Genomic DNA, 21044 nt, shown 5'->3' on the forward strand with positions numbered 1-21044 from the left:
ATGGAGGTATTTAAGTACTGTAACATTCTGATCTCTCTCAACTCCTTTGTCAACCTCAGATATAATATAAGTAAAGACATACATATATATATATCATTGAAATAATGCACAGCCAAATTTTATTCATAATATAATATACACGAGTGAAAAGAATGGCTTTACATGACAGATTCAGAGTTATATAATGTTACAATCGAGCGTCCAACTTGAGTGCATTCGGGTGGCCTTGGAAAAAGAAAACGTCACCACTGCACCACTTTCCTGATAATCTCTCTCAGGTTTCCCGCTTTCTTCTTTACCAGGCAAACTGCAACTGTACGATTCAAAGAATTATGATAAGAATGATGCGACTGCAAATTAATGGAAGAAAATATTTTAACCTAGTTTGAATACGTACCAGCTTCTTTTTCTTCTTTTTCTTCTCTAAATAAGCAATGAGTTCCTCCTGCTGAGCCAGTGATTCCTCCAAAGTCTGGAAAAACAAGACCATTCAAAGGTTTCAAATGTTTTCAAAACAATAAAACTAAGCATTGATGTGTGTTATTATGTGTAAGAGGATTTTAAAATATGGATAAAATAATATGCATAACTATGAATCCATTTTAAAGTGGGTTAGCATATATAATATTGCTCTTTTCAAAATGGTCACTGTGTGTACCTTCTTAGTTGCCAAGAGCTCCTGCTCCAACATGTCAACCCTACTGACTGCTGCTTGCAACAATTCCTCCTTCTCAGCCAACATAGCTGCAGGTTTGGCGGTCAAAATCTTCACTGTGTCTTCCAATGCAGCAATGCGTTTTACCATAACCATGTAATCAGCACCATAGGCATCAGGTGCAGCGCTTTTCGGCTTTGTATCTTCAATACAGTATTCGGGATTTGAATAGATGGTGGCATCAGTGAGCTTCTTAGGTAGGGTGCGTGTCACTCTGATCATTGCGGCAATGCCCATAACAAACGCCATCACCCCACTGAAAATCTGAGAGTTCTCTTCAGGACCCTTGCGAGGATCTTGCATTTTCGCAACGTCTGTTGCAAGCAACATGAAGATTAATTTTCATAATTTTTCGATGTAATATGTATGCATTCACCTCAAGAAACTACCTTTCTTGAAGGAAAATATTTCTCTCTCAATCGCTTTTTGCCAAGCTGCATCAACAGGCTTGTCAACCATCGGAACTAAGTCCTCGATCATTTTGAAAGATTTCAAAATTTGAGCCTGCGGGGTTTAAAACCAGAATAAGTTACAGAAACATCAGAACTTGAAGAAAGTGGTGGATGCGTTGCTGTTCCTTATTGCAATGAGGAAATGTCAAATCTTCCCCAATTACCTGCGCTTGAATTGCAGTAAGCGGTGGCTGGTGGCCCTTTGGTGTCTCAACATTGCCAGAGTCGTCTTTCTGGGTAAAATGCATAGAAATTAAGATAGTCAAAATGGGCAAGAAGTTTTTTAGAGCCATAAAAGAAGCTTCATAGTAGAACAAGTAAAGCCTTTGACTGTACTATGTCTTCCTCAGAAACTGGCTTCTCATCACCTTCTTGAGTTCCAGATTTACTTGTACATTTATGGTCGCCATTTTCAACCATCTGCATTCCATGGATCAATTAAATTCAGAAAAAACAATTCAGCGGTACAATAAATAATAGCAATGCTATGCATAACAGATAGATGAGAGACATAAAAAATATATCTAATTATGTATTTCAAGTGGATATGCAGAGTTTTATTGAATAAATAATGCGGTTTAAGAGAGAACATGACAGGAGAAGCAATGGAATCACCTTCATAATCTCTGGATCGTTCCATGGGCCCTTATCAGAACGCATGCAGCCTCCTTTGTCAGCACAAGTACAAGTACCTCCTAAAAACTCCGGCAACTCACTGTGTGCCAACCCACCAAGGAACTTAAACCCAATGACAACTAACAAATAACAACAGCTGAAATTAAGAGGATTCAGAAACTTACCTAGCATCAATTATTTCCAGCAACTTGCTCTGATACTTGTTACCAAGAACATGGATCTTTGCTGTGGTCTTAGGGTCAAGGAAGGACTTAATAGTGTTCCACAACATTCTAAATCCAGAGCCAGCATTAATGATAAACATACGGCACAAAGTCTGCATAGAAGGCAACGAAATTTTCATCACATATCTGTCATCTAATGCATGGCACCTTATATGAAGAACTGAGGTAAATTACGACCTCTGGATAATTGTCACCATCAATCTTCTGAAGAGCAGTGATAAGTTCCCTTGCAGATTTGTTAAAATTTTTAAGACCCTATGACAAAAAAATTTAAAATCAATCAGTGTTTCTCCAGTCTTATTGTTGATTAGATTGCTAATAAAGAATGATTCCCACTCACCACTCCTTGCACATCTAAAATAGTTGTACTTTGATCGATGTGCTTCCTTGCGGCAATTGAACAGGCCGGAAACTTGACGTCGAACGAGCGTTCAAATTCTCGAACATGGTATTTCACATAACGTTCTATTGTAGTGACCTGCATGAGCTTATGAGGGTCTACTTGCCCTAATCTTTCAATGTACACTGGTCGTCCATCTTTATCTACTCCATGGTGCCCATGTGGATAGTATTCTAGCACTTGACTTAGTTCTTTAAAATCAAAGTCCTTCAACGAAGATAAAAAGAAAAATGATGAATCTGGGCAAAAAAATGACAGATTAAACAGACAAAATCACAGAATTTTTCTTATGAATACCTGTGTGATAGTATCAGCACCAAATTCCTTTCTCCATTGAAGCATATCAGACCACATTTGTTTTGTTTTCTCAAGATCAAATTTTCTGGCCTTCAAGAATCTGTAAAATCCAGAACAAAAGCTTAGAGATTGAAAATGGAGATGGGTTATTACAAAGTTGTCAAAGGCAAAAAGCGGCAAAAGACGAGGAGAGGTTCTATTGCCTAGGCAAAAAAGGTCAGGTCGCTACAGTCTCAATAAGTAACTAGTTATGATGCCTAACCTCTGGGCAACATATAAGGGATTAATGACAAGTAACTTATTCAACAACCTTCTTGAATATCTCGAACAGCCTCTTCAAAAAACCTTTAGAGTTAATGACTATAAAACTTCTTGTAATCTCTTCAACGATCTAAAACTTTATGAGAGACCTCATAAATTGTCAATAACCCTCATATTTTGTTGAAATTTTCCAAAACCCATTTTTTTTATGCCTAAAGCTTCTTCAAAGGCGCCTTTGAACCTTTAGTCACCTTTGATTATAGACAAGGCTATGTCTACATTGCCTGGAGTAAAGCATCGCCCAGAGCCACGCCTTTGATAACTATAGGCTATTATAATTGTAAATTGTATTTATAGTGAAAGCAAAGCAACCAACCGGAGCATTATATGGTAATCATCGTGGTTTGAGGGCAACAATTCCTCCAATATAAGACTTTGACGAAATGCATCGACGGCCTTTACGTCTTCTGCGTCGTGCACATCCTCAATCTCAAACGACATTACTTTACTACTTCGCCTTCCCTTTTTAAAAGAATCCCTGAACTTGTTTGAAGCGCTTTTTGCTACCTTCTTGAATGAGCCCATCCTCGTCTTCTTCTCATCATCAAGAACATCAACTTCTGTCATGTATACAAACCCAAATGCAATTCAAAACATGACGCAAATGAAAAGGAAGAAGGCTGAGAAAAAGACAACAGATGTGCACCTTGTTGGGGAGATAGAGTTTCAGCGGCAGCCATTTTTACAACACTGGATTAATCAAGTATCTTAATTGTAACTTGGGTTGGTGATGCAGCAAAGAACAGAAGAATCAAGCACTCATATCACACGATGTCAAATAATAAATTTTATTTTACACCATATGCCCTGCACAAATGTTCATATCAGAAGCCAAGAACGAGAAAGAAAAAGAGAGAAAAACAGAAAAGCAATTGTTAAAAAAAAATACCCTTTGCCTTCCTTAACAGTGAGGAACAAAGGGGGAGATTTAAAGCGATGAAAACCGAATAAAGCTTATCTCTTTCAACTCAGCATCCGCAGAAGTTGCCGGAAAATTTGTTGTTTTGTTTGTAAAATAACATTTTGACTGGGTCATTTCAGTTGTTTTGGCCGAAATGCAAGGCTAACCTCTTTTCCCTCCAAATTTATGGGCTCAATTTTATTTTATTTTCTTCTTTTTTTTTCACGTGCTCAGCAGCCTTCTGGGTTGGTCGAGTAAAGCTTGATTCCTGTAAATTATTCTCAGTTCAATCCAATTAATCAGTAGTATTAAAGATTATTTTTGAGGATGAACAAATTTCGAATTTCAAATTACATATTAAGTGGATGAACATGAATTAATAGCAAACAGGTGAAACTTATGTGTTCAGATAATTAGTCGAAATTTAAATAAGTTCAAATTAGTATGTAATCAAATTTAGCGTGTCAAGTGAAAATTTTTGAATGCTAATATTGGGAGGTCAAACTTCCTTTTAAAAATACACTAGAGTTGCATGATTGAAGTCGCTAGTTGAACTAGCAACAGTGATTGTCAGTGTTAAGATTTGAATCAAATTTAAATTCAATTTGGTTTAAAAAAGTCGAACTCAAATTCAAGTTCAAGCTTGACGAAGTCATTTTGATTTGAAGGAAGTTAAGTTCAAATTCATTTACAATTGAGCTTAAAATTGATTAAAACAATATCATTTTAATATATATTGATCAAAACGATATCGTTTTAGTTATTTCGAGGCAAATTTTCAAGCTTGCAAATCAAACACCCCTAGCTTATGCTTGACAATAAAAAATCATTAGGCTCAAGCTCATTAAAACTATTTTTACTTCGAGCTTGTTCGAACCAAACAAGCAAACAAACTCGAACCAATTTTTCTCGAATGCAACCTTACGAGAAGGGTTGTCATTATTATAGGATCAATTAATCAATAATTTTTCTTATAAATGAATTTTATTTAGTGTATCAGTGTATCAGGATCTAAGAATCTTTTCTCATATAATTAAGAACTTATCTCTTCCTCTTATCTTATAAATGACAGACAATATTTATTGTATTTTATACCGTTACTATACTTTTGTGATAACACATATAAGTGAATATATATAGTATTGTTCTTTTTAAAACTTAATCATGTGATAATATATATAAGTATGCGTGTTGTACTTGGCTCAATTTGAAAATAGTTACAAAAGGTAACATTTATCAGTATAGAAGGAGATGACAGAGAACAGAGTTTTGTCATTGTTATACATCAAAACTTCCATATGAATTTCTGTAGCTGCCTATTATAACAAAATAGTATTTAAAAAAAAGAAAAAATTTAACATCATGCTATTTGCAATTAAAAACAATCATCAAGTTTCACATGGAAATAAAAAAATAAGGGATAAATTACATGTATTTGCCATTACAGAGTCTTTATTCTACATATTCATGATCTGCTCTTCTCTGGTCCAAACACCACCTCTGAATCCAATGTCTTCAATTGGGAAAGAACATAACTCTGGACACCAAGTAGCATTCACAATTCTTAAGGATGGCATAACTTCTTGTAAAGCTGCCCATTCTAGTCCCAAATCTGAGAGAGAATCAAACATTAGAGCTTCAATTTTCCAGATGGTATCATTCACCCCCCAAAAGCTCTCATGCATGCTTTCAAGATTTCCGGCAGAAATTGAAAGGTATCTTAACATGGGAAGGGAGGCAGGATTGAGCCAGATTGGACTTGTCTTCCCAGGAAAATAGTTGAGACTCAGCTCATCAAGCTGCTGTGGAGGATAGAGTTTTTCAACTTTGGCAATGAGGTCACCGCTACCTTCGCTATCAAAGCAACTGATAGACAAAAATTGCAGTTCGTTAAGATTTATCAATGCATTGACCTCATTGTCTCCAATCTCATCCGCACGAGTAAATTGTAATCCAAGTGTCCTAAGTCGAGTCAAAGTCATCAACTCAGGAATCCGACAACCTTTGACTTGGCTTGATTGAGCAGGTCTAAAACCCAACAAAACTTCAAGGTTTGAAAGCTTTCCTAAGCCTTTCGGTATGTATTCAAGGGAACCACAATGGCTTACATCTAGGACTCTGAGCTTCTTAAATGACACAATATAAGGGGGTAGCATTTTAAGGTTTTGACAGTAACTCACATCCAAAATCTGAAGGTTGTAAAGTTTCTCTAGCGAGGGTGGGAGTTGAATCAAAGGATGGGTATTGCTTAAGCTAAGATAAGTCAAATGCTGAAGTGAACCAATCTGATTCAACAGACCATTGCGTGGCAATTTGAAGATTGATCTGGAAAGATCTAAAACTCGCATATAGCAACATTCACTGAACTTTGTTGCAATGCTTGATGCAATGTTGTTCACTTCAGCAGTCTTTGTTGTAGATAACAGTGCTCGCAACTTTGAATTACCTACAAGCTGCTTCTTTAGCATCTTGCCTTTAATCCCCAAATGACGACAATTCATACCATTTGATCTGAAAAATGCATCCTCTTCTGCTACTCTGATCACCAAATCACGAACCATATCATGAATTTTACAAGTACTAATTGTTTTGTTGTAAGTCTTGTCAACCACTTCTACCAAACATCGATTTGTTAACCCCGAGAAACAATCTTCTCCAGCTTCAATTGATGATCTACCATTTCTTACTGGGACAAAACCCTCCCCAAGCCACCAGTGAACTAATTGCTCTTTTGTAATGACACAGTCCTCTGGATAAATAGAGAAACTAAGGAAGCATGACTTAAGGTATGGGGGGAGCTCATCGTAACTAAGTTGCAGTGAAGCCATGACAGAATCATCGTTTTCTGCCAATTCATCCCGAAAATTATTTGCAGTTCGCCTCCATTCATGAATAGTTGGTGGTTTATACAGCATCATCCCTCCAAATGCCTTTATTGCTAATGGAAGACCGTGGCACTTCTCTACAATCTCCCTACCGACATCTGGTAGCGAAGGGTACATACACTCCCCTCCAGTTTCTGCAAATGCTATCTTACGAAACAGCAACCAGCTATCATCCTTGCTCAGGAACTTGGGCCGATGGACTTTTTCTTCTTTCACTCCCATTTTTCGTGCAACTCTTTCATTTCTGGTAGTGATGATAACACAGTTTCCTTTTCCCTTGGGCAATCCCTCACATATTCTCTGCCACCAATCAGTTTTCTCACTCCAGACATCATCCATCACGAGCAAATACCTCTTGCCTGAGAGATATAAATTAATTTTCCTTAACAGTTCCCCTCTATCATCTCCAACACTTGCATCTCCCAAGGTCCTTAACATGCTTCTCATAATTTGTTCTTCAGTAAATGTTTGAGAAACAGACACCCACATTCTTCTCTCAAACAGATTCTCCATTTCTCTGTCATTGAAAACCTTTTGAGCAATCGTGGTCTTTCCCAATCCACCCATACCAACAACTCCAATTGCTACTAGGCCATTCTCGGCTTCAATTAGCCAATCTTTAATCTTCCTCGTGTCACCTTCCAATCCAACTACTTGGGTATGGTCATATACAGGGCCACTCCATCTATCCCCTCGGCCACTGAGAGCACCTATTGTCTCTGTCCGGCCAAAAATTGGCACATTAAGAAAAGACGAGATGTTTTCTTTAATGAGGGTGATTTTCTCATTTATCTCTCTGAGGCGCCTTCCAGTTTGATATTGGAACCCCACATTAAGAGGATTGATACAATTCAACCAACCATAGGACAGTTTGTCATCATCCTGTGATTGAAGCTGACAGTCTGCCAGAATATCTTCAGCTTCATAAATCAGCTCTCGCAAATTAGCCATGATCTGGCGGAGAATTTCGTTCTTACTCTTCCTCTTGTGCTTGTCAGCATCTTTGAGGAAGCATTGCATCAACTGGAGCTCCTTCTCTAACCTCTCAAATTGATCTCTAAATTCATTCACAAAGCGACTCTGCTCTGTAAGTGTATTAAGCAGCTTTTCCAAGCATACACTCACCACTGCATCCACCATTTTATTTCCCCAGAAAATCTGAAGCAAGGAAAAACGAAATTAAAAGTTGAATATATCAAGTCAAGGGGTAAAGAAAATAGGAAATTCCATTGACAATTCATATAACAAAAAAGCAATATCAACGTGGACAGATTAATCTTGAATTTAACCCTCACTAAGCAGGAATTAAGATTGCAATGGACTCTGAATAAACTACTTGTAGCAGTTAAATGCTATGTAAGCTCCTTCCACTCAAGTCAACACCCAAATAGAAAGAACAAGATCTGGAAAGCTGGTGCATATGAGCTTATTAAACACACACACACACAAAAAAAAAAAAAAAACATTTTCATTTAATTTCTTTCCTGAGTGGAGGAAAAATGATCCTAACATGACTCTCTCATAAACCAAATTAAGTTACAAATGGGTTTAATTCAGGATTGATTTTATTGTAACTACGCTTTGTCCCCATTGACTTTCAAGAGCAAGATTATAAATTTACAATAATAAACAAACAGAAAGAGAAAAAGATGAAGAGTTCAAGTTACTTACAATAGAATTACAAGTGACGATCAAAAGAAAATCTGGGAATCTTTGGTATTTGTTCAAAGAAGCTGCAAACAGAGGAACTGTCAAGATTAAAGAAAAGCTACAGAAGGCCAAAACCGATGAATCTGAGAAGTTGCAGGGAAGACATCCCCGTTTCGGTAATTTACAAAAATATCCACGAGTCAGAAGTAAATGCGAACCAAGTTGTGAGCTTGAACAGAAGGGTTTATGGTAATCTGAGGATGGACTGAAATGCCATGTAGAAGACCAAGTCAAGTAGACACCTTAATACAATTGTAATTTGCAACACGCCTCAGGAAAGTCGAAACTTCTATCCATTTTACTAGTTGATTCTTTTGGAAACCTTAAAAAATAATAATAATAATACTTCTCTTACTAATTTTTTATTTTGGCCAAATGACTTATCCCCACACAAGGTTTAGTAAAAACCTAAAATAACATTCATTAACATTTGAAAACTCAGATACCTATTCATCTATTAGTTTTGATTGTTACAATCAAAGGTAAAATCATCATTTAGAATTTTTATTTGAACAAAAAAAAAGTTATTTCATTTTTCCCTCTAACTTTAAAAACTAACCATTTCCCCCTAACATAATTTTGAAAAATTAATATTTCACCCCCACCATATATACTTTTTAAGGTTTTATATTTTAAAATGAATAGCCGCCCCCTCAAGCTTTAAAACATTACACTTACACCCTAAAAACTTTATTCCATATTTTCGACGACCGTTCTTCTAGGCGTTTGTAATACCCTTAGGTACGTTTCATGGATATTTATGTCTTTTGACCCTATTTCGAGATATTTTCAATTTAAATATATATGTTCACCTATATATGTGTGTTTATATATATATATATATATATTAAAAAGATATGGATATATATAAAGAGAAAAAAAGACAAAACAAATAAACTTCAAGGCTTTTCCATCATCTTCCCGTCCATTCCAGTAGCCAACATTCTTCATGCTATTTTCTTTTGTTTTGTGAAGATAAAGGAAGGAATTGAAGGGGTTTTGGAAGACAAAATAAGAAAAGGAAACAAAGAAGCACTTTGAAACCCTTGGTAACCAAAAGATCTCTTTCATTTCCCTTTACCTATGTTTATATGCATGTTATGTGAGTATGTTAGTGTGTTTTGGTGTTGATTTAAAGTGGTTTTGGTGATAAAGGAAACAAAACAAAGAGAAGAGAACCAACTTGTCAATATTTGGCTTGAAACAAGGTAAGGGGTATTATCTTTGATATGTTTCATATTTTATGTTTTTGGTTCCTCGGATCTATGTTATAAATAATGATTTTGAAGTTGAGAAATGTTGTTTTGCTATTTGGGGTATCTATGTGTGTGATTTTGTTCATGGCAGAGAGTTGAATAATATTTACAGTTTTGTCACTAATTTCATCCCACGTTTTAACTGTTTTATTTGATGAATCATGAGTGCTATTATAGCTTGTTGGAAAGCTATTTGAATCCTCTTTCCAATGATATATAGCTTGTATGAATTAGAAATCATTTGGACTGTTAAATATTGTATAAACCAAAAGGACTACTTTACCAAATAAACAGTAAAGACAGTTTTTTGCCACTGATTTCATCTCACGTTTTGACTATCTTATCTAATGAATTATGAATGTTATTATAATTTGTTGCAAAGCTCTTTGAATCCTCTTTTCAACTATATATAACTTGTATGAATTAGAAATCGTTGAGACTGTTAAATTATATGAAAAAAAAGGCTGTTTTATCACATGAACAGTTTCGTAAACAGTATTTAACAGTTTTTGGAAAGAAAGAAAAGGAGGAGAATAAATTGTATGAAAAAGAAGGTTGCCCTACCATATGAACAGTCTCGAAAACAGTATTTCATAGTTTTTGGAAAGAAAGAAAAGGAGGAAAAAAGGGAAAGAAAGAAAGGAAAGGAAAGAAAGGAGAGAAAAAGAAAAAAAGAAAAGGAAAGAAAGGAGAGAAAAAGAAAAAAGGAAAAAGAAAAGGAATTTGGGGCTCAAGATTCAAGGTCATCCCAAGAGTATGGTCTGGTGAGTTATAGATAGTTTTAGATGGAAGCAAGATTAGTAAGATATAATACATGCATACATGTTATGAACTATAAGAGAGCACTTTACACTACACCGCCCACAGTAGGGCACGTCCGTAATAGGACATAGACCCACAGTAGGGTTCATTCGCAGTAGAGCATGCTAGTAGTATAACACAATTCAAATTAAAAAATAGTGTAGTGAGAGAAAGGAAAAGAGCTCGAGTTTAAAAAAGTGTCAAATCTCTATAGTTAGCTTCTAGAAATTATCAAATAGACACTAGTTGGGATAAAGTATAACCCAAATAGTAAAGAATGAACTAGATTATCCTCTCGATTTCTTATAGAGGTTATGATGTGGAGTTGAGTCCCGAGAGTGAGTTAGAACAGGAAAGGAGATAGGTTACTTCATTCTTTCCCCTTATTGAGTGTTCTTATCTCTCACTTCCTTTTCTTTCATGAGTGCAGGTACAGGTGATCGAGGTAGCTACGAGGTAGGGTCAGGTCAGTAAAGATAGACCTAGGTTGGGGCCAGTTACCTATGGTTTCTGTTACATGCATATGATACTGTTGATTTTTGGCCTATTCAGATAGTTGTATAGTTGTATCTAGGGGCATGTATATGATTACTCCATGATCTTAGATGTTTCAAATGAGTTTTCATATAAGATATATACATATTTTGTTCGCTTCCAGATTTTTAGTTTTTTTAGAATAATTTTTAAACACTTTTAATGATGTGTTCATTTTAAAGTAATTTAAAAAATAATAATATAAATGCTCCAAATATTAATTCGTAATATTTCTCCTTCGATGGGGAGTACTTCTAGGGAGGGATGTTGCAGCGTTCCTTTTCGACGACATCCCCCCCCCCCTCCCTGGTGGTTTCTCGGTGTGAAAACACTTTTAATGATGTGATCAAAATGATTGGATTTTTATGCACGAATTTATGCAAAAATAGCATAGATATGTATGACAATATGTGCATCAATAAATGCAAATGTCAATCCTACTACGTCCATGCGACACCGTCTAATTGATCTATTCGTCCGTTGATGCATAAATCATCATAGATTTGTGCGATTTCACACAAATCTGTGCATAAAAATCCAACCATTTCGATCAAATTTTTAATAGTTTTCGCACTGAGAAACCACCAGAAATAGGGGAGATGCCACTAGAAAGGAACACCAAAAAAAAGGGACACCAAAAAGATGAAATGAAGTTTTGTGGTGTAAGTGTAATGTTTCAAAGTTTGAGGGAGCGACTGTTCATTCTAAAATATAAAACCCTAAAATCATATATGGTGGGAGTAAAAGATTAATTTTTTAAAATAAAGATAAGGGAAATAGTTAGTTTTTAAAACTAAAAGGGAAAAAAGAAGCAACTTTTTCTTTTTAAAATAAAAATTTTAAATGATGATTTTACCATTAACTATAATAGCCAAAATTAACGAATGAGTAGGTATTTAGATTTTCAAAAGTTAATGAATGTCACTTTGGGTTTTCACTAAAACTTGGGTAGGAATAAGTCTTTTGGCCTTTTATTTTTTAATCACGATTAACTCTCATTAATAAATAAGTTTATATAAATAAAATAAATAAATAGTATTATATCTATAAAACTATGTGTACCTATTTTAAATACACAAATGAGTACACACTTATATATATCATTATGTGATTGAATGATTTTGAATTAAAAATAAGATAAAACTTAATTATGTGATGACACATATAAGTGTATATCAATTTATATACTTAAAGTGAGTACATATAATATTACTCATATTATATATACTAATAAAAAGTTTACTATTAAAATATTGTCTACTTCACTCAGCGAGAATATTGAGTCACATTTTAATATCTCCAAGCATAATCACTCTCTCTTACAGTATTAAACAAGAACACGAAACTTAACGTCCTTATTAAAGTTTACCCCACCATCGCTCAATAGGACACGCGAAATGCTTTTTATACCATTTGTAATATCTTAATTTAATAATTTAACTTACTATCAAAATATTATTTATTTTAAACATGCATTCATCATAATTTTGTTTCTAGGTTTTACAACTTAAAATACATTTTGGTAGTTTAAAAAGTTCATAAACTATTTAACTAGTCACATCTTAACATCTTCAAATAATAGAAAATATATATACATATCTAACATTTTTATCGTATTTTATCAATATGAAATTCGCTTAATAATGTCACAAATAAACATTAACATATTATCGTATGATTGATTGTAATCTAAATCAAACCAACCCATATTTTTCAATTTAATTTGGTTTTATTTGAAAATTAAAATAGTTTAATTTAATTTAAAAAAAATTTTAAATCATTTTTTAATTTAATTTAAAAATATTTTTAAATTACACCAAATCAAACCTAGTCTTATAAATTCGGCAAAGTAGATGTAACCTTTTTTTAAATATAATATGATAATATTATGAAATAATTTTGTCAGAAATAAATAATATAGTGATTTAATTTTTGAATTATGTCTCATCGTGATTTAAAAAAGTAGTGATAGCACAGATTAATCAACCATCACACGATAAGTTCAAATTACAATTGAATAAAAGCACTACAGCAGAAAACTTCAGTACAAACTAGCTCTTCTTAGTAATTTGTTTTAACGAGCCGAATACTTGTTTCTTGCCTTTCCCTTGCCTCTAGAGCTCCTCCTCACCGCATCAGTTTTCTGCTTTTTAATTCTCTTGGACGTCGGAACTTCTTCTTCCTCACCTTCCTCGCTTTCGGAGACGTTGACCCTCTTGCTTTGCTTCTTGGCCAGGGTTTTCAGAAACTCTTCAAGCGCCACATCAGGATCTTCATTCCTCATCAACTCTTCTGCAACTTGTGCAGGAGTTATCTTCACCCTCTTTATCAGGCGTTTAATCTCTGGGAAGAGATTGTGCTCGTCATGAACACCCAAGTAATTTGAGGCTAATATCTTGAAGCCGGCAAAGGTGCAGTAAGACATGTGAATATGTTTATCCATGCGTCCTGGACGCAGTAATGCTCCATCAATCCTCTCCTTGTTGTTGGTTGTGAAGATGATTATCCTCTGATCGCCGCAACTAGACCACAAACCATCAATGAAGTTGAGTAGCCCAGAGAGTGTCACCTGCATCAGGTAAAAATCAATTACCCTTTTTTCTTTTTTCATTTCTGTAAGGAGAAATTCATCCTAATTGTATAGCTCTTAGCGGGTAAAATTAATTAATCACATTAAATAACATAAATTAATCATTATATTATTATTTTTAACTCAAATTAAAAAGTAATTCAAATTATTGTATTATCCTGTGGCGGTCATGTCGTCTAGCCTAATCTAATTAATAGTAAAATCTTATCGAATCTAACAGAACCATATCTTGGAAAGGTGCAATTCGATGGCCGAAATCCTAAGAATCACGTCAAAAATAAGTGTGATTTAACGATCAAATCAAGTCGCCATCTTTTCCAGCACAATCTAATTGCTTTTTTTTGGGAGAAAAAATGAAGTTTAAGAAGAATTGCTTCTGTTAGTGGATTATACGTACCCAAGAATTTCGCTGTGGTCTAGATGCCATTTCAAAGTTCTCCTTCCAGTCTGCGGCTCTCAGTCTCTTTTCACCCCTGGACTGCTGCAAGCCACACAGTATCACCTCAGTAAACAAGACAAAACCGTTTATTGATGGTTTGATTAGATATTTAAAAAATTGTATCTACACATAATTAGATGTAAAATTGGTCATCAATTTATTTATTTAAAAAAGCATAAGTATGGATCTTTTTATTAAAATTCATTTGTAAAATTAAAGATAAAAATATTATTTAACTAAAAATATTAATAAAATTAAAAATTTATTATATTTTTTTGTTTAGTTTAAAAATTTAACAATTTTTTTATCATCTAAAGTTTAAAAAATAACAATTTTTCTCGTAAAGTTTTTTCTTTTCCTCTTCAGCAAACATCTCTTTTTTGGTCATCAATGTTCTCCCTCCTACTCGATTTATCTCCCAATCTCTCTATCGCTTTCCCTTGATTGTCTTTTTCTCTAAGTTGGAGACAAAGACGACCAAGGGAGGGCAACAAAGAGACTAGGAGAGAGAGAGAGAGAAGCCAATCAAGAGGGAAAACGCCAATAGTGGAGAAGGAGACATTTGTTGGAGAGGAGGAGAAAAAACCTTAGGGAAAATTATCACTTTTCAAACTTTAGGTATAAGAAAATTTTTAGATTTTTAAATTAAAAGAAGAGGAATGTAATAAATTTTCAATTTTTTTACTATTTATAGCTAAATAACATTTTTACCTTAAATCTTAACAGTAAATTTTAATAAAATTGTGTGTATTTAAGTTTTTGCGAGTTAACGGATGAGAATTTGTTATTTCACTAAACCTTGGGTGGGAAATAGTCTTTTGACCTATAAAATTTTATTTTATTTATTATTTAAATATATAATTGAGCAACTAATATTGTGCGTATATAATTTTATTAAAACTCTAAACCCAAAATTTAATCATTTGATATAAATTTCTGTGTACATTAATTCAGTTAGTTGCATGTGGAAAGAAAAAAAAATGCATAATATAGAATTTGATACGAAAACACATTATACAGGATTGGATTTGATTTGGATTAAATTTCAACTCAATTTAAAATTAGTTCAAATTTAAAAAGTTTTATTTGAAATTAACTTGAGATCGACAAATGAAAGTTTGTATTTGAATTCAAAATAATTTAATTTTAAATTAAATTCAAACTAATTTAAATTATATTATATTATATCCAAGCTATCCAATCCGACCACAATCTTATATTAGTTTATTTAGTTTAATTATTTGTCTCAAAACATCTTTTTCTATTTTGTAAAACTTTTAAAACTTTATAAATTCTAGTAAGTGAATTTTTCACTGACTTTTCTCTAAAAGTATCTTTTACATGTACAATAAAGTGTACAATTTTTTATATATAATTTGATGTGATAAAATTTGGTTGGATGATTTTGAAGAAAGACACTTTATGTTATTGTGCCATTTATCTGTACTGCATAGTTTTATTTTATTTTTTTAAAAAATACAGCTACTAACCTTTTCGTCAGTCTCTTCATCATCATCTTCAAACGATCTCCGGTCAGGCAGGTCCACGCTGCAATCAATATCTTCAATAACAAGAATGGATTTATTCCCGGTAGCCAGTAGCAACTGTCTGAGATCTTTGTCATTTCTTACATTCGCTAGCTGCAGATCATACACATCGAACTTGAGATAGTTCGCCATTGCTGCAACCAAGCTTGATTTTCCGGTCCCTGGAGGACCATATAACAAATAACCACGTTTCCAGGCCCTTCCTACTCTCCTGTAGAGCTCCTTCCTCCTGATAAACCTGTCTAGATCCTCCATAATTTCGTTTTTCATCTTTGGCGCCATGGCCAAAGTCTCGAAAGTAGAGGGATGCTCAAGGTCAATGGACTCCCAACTGAGACAGTGATTTGGCTGCGAGTTGCCGAGAGTGGACATTTTTAAAACTCTTTGATCATCAGCTAAGTCCTCTGCTTTCTTCAGAATATACGGCAAGTAAGAACCCATCACCAGGTCCTTGTGTTTCTTGTGGAAAGTGAGCTCAAATGATCGACAGTCATATCTAGGAGGACGGCCCATTGGGAGATTCACCTTGTCTGGATTTACAACAACATATTTCCATCTCAGCTCAGCGCCTTCATAATGATCGATGATCATTTCGTCCTTCTCCAGGTGAAGAGATAAGCGCTTCTCGTTTACAGCTTTCATTACTTTGATTCTTTGGGTGTTGGAGCTGAGCTTCGTGGCCAAGTAAACCTCAGAGGCTTCGAAAATTTCGTTCCACTTGATACCATCCATTTCGTCGATAACTACAGTGACTTCTTTTGAGCGAAATTTGAAGATATGGCGGAGTTTAGAAATGGCGAATTCTCGAACTTCACCTGGAAGAAGATCTTTCGCTATCGTTCGAAACAGTAGAGCCGAGGCTGCAACAGAAGCATAGGTTGATACCAGAGAGGAAAGCGAAGGAATTTTTTCTAGTGAAAACATGTAATCAATTATTTCAGAGTTGGCTGTGGAGACTGATAGGAAGTATGAATTGATAATTTTTATAAGCGAACTTTGAAATATTAGAAAGGCCAAAGTACTATTTCGCACCCAAAGTATCCCCTATTCTTGTCTCCATAACTTTGAAAATCCTATTTATCCATTCATAAGTGATTAAAATCAACAGAATCCTAATCCTTTAAAATTTTATTTCTTTCCCCCCAAACCTTAAAAAATAATAATTTTCCCCATATGCTAAATTTTAAAAAATAATATTTCTCCCCCTAAGGTTGGTTTTCAAAATCCGACATCAGCTTCAGTGACATGTCCTTTCTCTTCCTCCGACAGTAGCTCTTTCATAATCTTTTCCTCCGACCGATGGTCCTAAATCTAACAGAAGACAATGTTTCATCGAGAAAGACGAAACATCGTCTCCCCGACTAAAATGAGATCTCTTATCTTCGTTTTTCCAACAAAACTGAGTTATTTTAGATGTTAATTGACGTCATTCAAGCTTTCAAATAAGAGAAGTTTGGTTGTCAAAGGGAGAAGAGGCATTGAGAGATATTCCTTGCTAATGGCGGCATCAGATTTGACGTTAAAGATCTGAAAATTAAATTCTAAGGGAAAATTATCATTTTTTAAAACTTAAGTTAGGGAAAAACTTTCAGTTTTTAAAATTTAGGGGAGAAAAAATAGATTAAATCTTAATTCATTTTTAAAATTATAGTTAAAATGATGATTTTATCCGTAAAATCGTTAATTTTAATTATTCATATATAGATATTTAGAATTTTTAAAATTAAAAAAGTGAAAAGTTGAAATAAGAAAATACTTTGGGTGGACATAAGTGATTTGGCCTATTAAAAACCTTGTGCTATGTTAGGTAAGTAGTTTTATAGTCTTTAAACTCACTAATGCATCGAATAATTTATGATGTAACATTTTATTATTCGATTCGAAGTTAGTCTAAATTTTTTATATAAAAAATAATTATACTAATTAAAATCTAACCTTTTAAAAGGTTCTTTCGTTTAACCACTTCGGCTAACCTTATATTAAATTAATGCAATGATAATTTAAAGCAGAAGCTGACAAGACAAACACCAATAATGCACTTTTTTCTTATTTAGGAAACTGTTGATGGCTCATGCCATTTATTCTTCTAGCTTGAGAGTGATTCTTTAATCCAATACGTATGACAGGTGTTCAAATTTTATTTGAAAATAATTTAATTTTAAATTTATTTGAATTAGTTTGATCTTAATTTATTTATAAAAATAAATTTAATTTTTAACTTAAATTTAATTTATTATATTTATTTAAAGGATAATTTAGTAAAGGAAAGTTGATAGGTGTAGATGGTTAACACCACTCACTCCTACTTGCCAAAAAAATGAAAACACCATTCAGTCAGTCAGTCCTTGTCATTTCATGTACAATAATGCCTCATGTGCCTTCCCAAAAAAAATAGAACACCATTCAGTCCTTGTCATTTCATGTACAGTAATTCTTCACGTGTGTTCCTTTCACTGTCCCCACCACTCAAGCTTCGAACTTTTCACCCATTTTTAGTAGCCAGTCTCTGTCCATCTTCATGACAACATCACAACCCACGCGCACTCAAACCCCCCAATAAACTAAAAACCCACACTCACAACACAACCTTGCACAGATGGACGAACCAAGCAAGATCCCGGCTTGAGACGCCATTTTTGCTTATCAATCTCCATTGAAGGAGTAAAAGTTCAAAATCGGTGAATAGAATCAGTTTAATAATTTTTTTAAATTAAATTAATTATTTTGTTTAAAAAAATACATTTTTGTTTACTAAATTAATTTCCTGACTTTCCTATTGTCAATGGCCATTGCTCGGAACCTGAAACACTTTTGCGTATCCCATTCGATTGTTCAAGTTTCCCCTAAACATTTAAACTGAAATTCCTTCAGCTCCTAGTTTCGAAAATCTCTTTAAGCATTTGTCACAAATACCTGTCTCACAGTATGAACAAATAAGCAACCTTGCAAGGTAAATCACACAAAAAAGAGAACCAAGATAAAGTAATAAAAATTAGTGCCCAAAAATCAATATTTTTAAAATCAGATCAGTGGTCGATTGAATTATCTCATTGATTTACAATTTAATCAGCTTAATCGAATAATTTATCATAAAATTATTATATATTTCTTCAATAGTATCAAATATTTACTACATTTTGAAAACATAAAACATATGAAATATATAAACATAATTTTAAATATGATAATTAAATAATTAACACTTTATTATTATATAGATAAAGAAAAAATTAATTATAAATTTTATTATTAATTTAATTAAAATTTTATAATTTTAATTATTTTAAATTTTAATAAAATAAAAATTATGTAATAATATGTATTTCGATTATGTTAATTTTAAATAATTTTTTTTATTTTAATGGGTTTATTAAATTTAACCTGGTTTTAAATAAATTAATATTTATATATAAATTAAACAAAATTATAACTAGTAGTGAATTATGGGCAAATTTATGGATTAATCAATCAAACCGATGGGGCCTATTTGACTTTAAAAGCACTGCCAAAAACAGAAGAATTAATATTAGTGAATCTCTTAGAAGATGCCAGATTCGATATCTAGTAAGGGCGAATCAAAGAGTGACATCTGTACAGAATTGTGATGAGTACACTTTAAAAAAGAGAGAATCCAGACAATAGAAGATGCCTGCTCTATTTAAATGAACAATCATGTTCACACCGTGACCCAAATATGAACACACATGTTCATAGTTTGACAAACAATTACGGCTTAATTGGGTTGTCAAATATTAGGATTGTTTTGAATATTGTTATCCAAAGCCATAAATCATAATCAACCATCTCTTAATCAAACACTAGGCAGAAGTAGTCCGATAAAAGCATTAGAAGGCAAATATGTGTGCCACTTTCTTGGCCCAAGACGAGACTGGATCCACACCTCTTTATGGGCAACCCATCAAGCCTGCAAAACACCTACCTCTGTCCTCAATCAAAAACTTGTAACTTCATAGGCCCTTAAAGGGAAACTGTTGTAATCTCAGACACCCTTTTGCATTTTCTTGCTCCATAGGCAATGCAATGTTATGTAAATGCCGGGTACATTTAGATTCGTTCGAACTTTTCTACCCACTGCGGCCAAACGGCTGGGCTACTGCCTAAGACATTGGGACTATTAGTTAGACAAGTCGACCAGTGATCTTAATGGTGTCCTTGGACAGTGTCAGTGATGGCAACCGATCACTATTGGTAGTTGCGGCCGATGACTCTACTAAAGCTTCTGAAATAACGAAGTGTAGCTTTTGAAATGATCACTAGTGAAAACAGCCGTCAAACACTTTTTAGTTAAGAAGAAAATAATCATTCAGTAAGTCTCAACAACCCAAAACTTATTTAAAGTCTAAGTAAGACGAATCTGGATTGACAGATCATAAGTCTTGTACTATTCATAATTAAGTGAATGTGTTAAGTAGAAAAATGTTTTGAGTTAGAAAAAAGTTTTTGTGAATTTCAAAAACTGTTTACCACTGGATTTATGACTTAGAAACTTGATGAAGGGGAATGTAAATGCATACTCAAACCTAAGATTTCATTGAGTTCATCTTATAGAAAGCCCTCAATTTGTGTTGTATCCCATTATTTGTAACAAGTCTCACAAACATAAAGAATCATACGGTTTTAGCGCATGAACGGTAGCAATTGGCTCTAAGTAGGCTTAAAAACGAACAAAAAACTTAAAGAATAGAACTTATAAAGAAAGGGTTGAAGAGGAAACTTTCTCATATAATTAGAGCTTTTGAAATAATACAACGTCTGAATATAACTCAAACATTAACTAATTTTATATTTGAGTTTACAAATAGATCCGACAGTCTAAATCTATATACATTTGTTTAGATAGAAGTTTCTAGTACACTTTTATTTTACTTTTTTGAATTTATCTATTAATGTTTTGAAAGCTCACGGAAAAATTCTCATCACATATTTTTTTATCTTTTTGGGTCAAGTTTGAGTCAAGTTTTTGTACATTATTCTCATACACCTTGGATCAACAAATTAGTCCCGTACGATCTTGGACTTGATTTGGAGGTGACACTAGGCATGTGAAAATATCACACATTGGCCTCAACCGAATGACCCAAACATGAAGCATCATGAGGCATAACTATTTGACCTAAATACGAATCACCGGAATATCTCAGTCTGCAACAAAACACATGCATTGCATAAGAATGGGCCTCCTATTCCAGCTATATTGCACAGTTTTAGCAGCATGCTTTTGTAATAATCATGACTGGCCATACCACCCCAACATATATGACTTTACAGCCTTCATTCTGAGCAGTTATTATCTTGAGTGAGCTCCCCTGTAACAT

The 21044-nt window shown here is 33.7% G+C and overlaps 3 protein-coding genes across 3 annotated transcripts; all 3 read right to left on the reverse strand.

The window, feature by feature from the left end:
• Positions 1–91: 91 nt before the first annotated feature.
• Positions 92–3946, reverse strand: LOC123199463 (phosphatidylinositol/phosphatidylcholine transfer protein SFH12-like). The gene is made up of 14 exons (XM_044614480.1): positions 3935–3946; positions 3692–3852; positions 3362–3605; positions 2725–2824; positions 2368–2634; positions 2205–2282; positions 1968–2119; positions 1783–1882; positions 1504–1587; positions 1332–1400; positions 1105–1219; positions 659–1029; positions 398–472; positions 92–313 (listed from the first exon to the last, which is right to left on the reverse strand). Exons 2-14 carry the CDS (start codon positions 3723–3725, stop codon positions 296–298), a joined length of 1707 nt encoding a protein of 568 aa, XP_044470415.1. The 5' UTR covers positions 3726–3852; positions 3935–3946; the 3' UTR covers positions 92–295.
• Positions 3947–5321: 1375 nt separating this feature from the next.
• Positions 5322–8803, reverse strand: LOC123199462 (disease resistance RPP13-like protein 4). The gene is made up of 2 exons (XM_044614479.1): positions 8503–8803; positions 5322–7989 (listed from the first exon to the last, which is right to left on the reverse strand). Exon 2 carries the CDS (start codon positions 7969–7971, stop codon positions 5404–5406), a length of 2568 nt encoding a protein of 855 aa, XP_044470414.1. The 5' UTR covers positions 7972–7989; positions 8503–8803; the 3' UTR covers positions 5322–5403.
• A 4226-nt stretch (positions 8804–13029) lies between these two features.
• On the reverse strand, positions 13030–16661 carry LOC123198909 (AAA-ATPase At3g50940-like). The gene is made up of 3 exons (XM_044613714.1): positions 15652–16661; positions 14120–14203; positions 13030–13701 (listed from the first exon to the last, which is right to left on the reverse strand). Exons 1-3 carry the CDS (start codon positions 16630–16632, stop codon positions 13207–13209), a joined length of 1560 nt encoding a protein of 519 aa, XP_044469649.1. The 5' UTR covers positions 16633–16661; the 3' UTR covers positions 13030–13206.
• Positions 16662–21044: the final 4383 nt, after the last annotated feature.

Source organism: Mangifera indica, chromosome 16 (genome assembly GCF_011075055.1).
Source record: "Mangifera indica cultivar Alphonso chromosome 16, CATAS_Mindica_2.1, whole genome shotgun sequence".
Lineage (NCBI taxonomy): Eukaryota > Viridiplantae > Streptophyta > Magnoliopsida > Sapindales > Anacardiaceae > Mangifera > Mangifera indica.

Bases quoted from the DNA above. Each gene is read 5' to 3' on its own strand.
- LOC123199463 (XM_044614480.1), bottom strand. From the start codon at position 3,725: ATGGCTGCCGCTGAAACTCTATCTCCCCAACAAG. The intron at 2,283-2,367 runs GTGAGTGGGAAT...TTTTTGTCATAG, and splicing joins TTTTAGATGTGCAAGGAGTG to GGTCTTAAAAATTTTAACAA. The intron at 2,120-2,204 runs GTCGTAATTTAC...CCTTCTATGCAG, and splicing joins ATGGTGACAATTATCCAGAG to ACTTTGTGCCGTATGTTTAT.
- LOC123199462 (XM_044614479.1), bottom strand. From the start codon at position 7,971: ATGGTGGATGCAGTGGTGAGTGTATGCTTGGAAAAGCTGCTTAATACA.
- LOC123198909 (XM_044613714.1), bottom strand. From the start codon at position 16,632: ATGTTTTCACTAGAAAAAATTCCTTCGCTTTCCTCTCTGGTATCAACC. The intron at 14,204-15,651 runs GTTAGTAGCTGT...TGTGGCTTGCAG, and splicing joins ATGAAGAGACTGACGAAAAG to CAGTCCAGGGGTGAAAAGAG. The intron at 13,702-14,119 runs GTACGTATAATC...TACCTGATGCAG, and splicing joins GACCACAGCGAAATTCTTGG to GTGACACTCTCTGGGCTACT.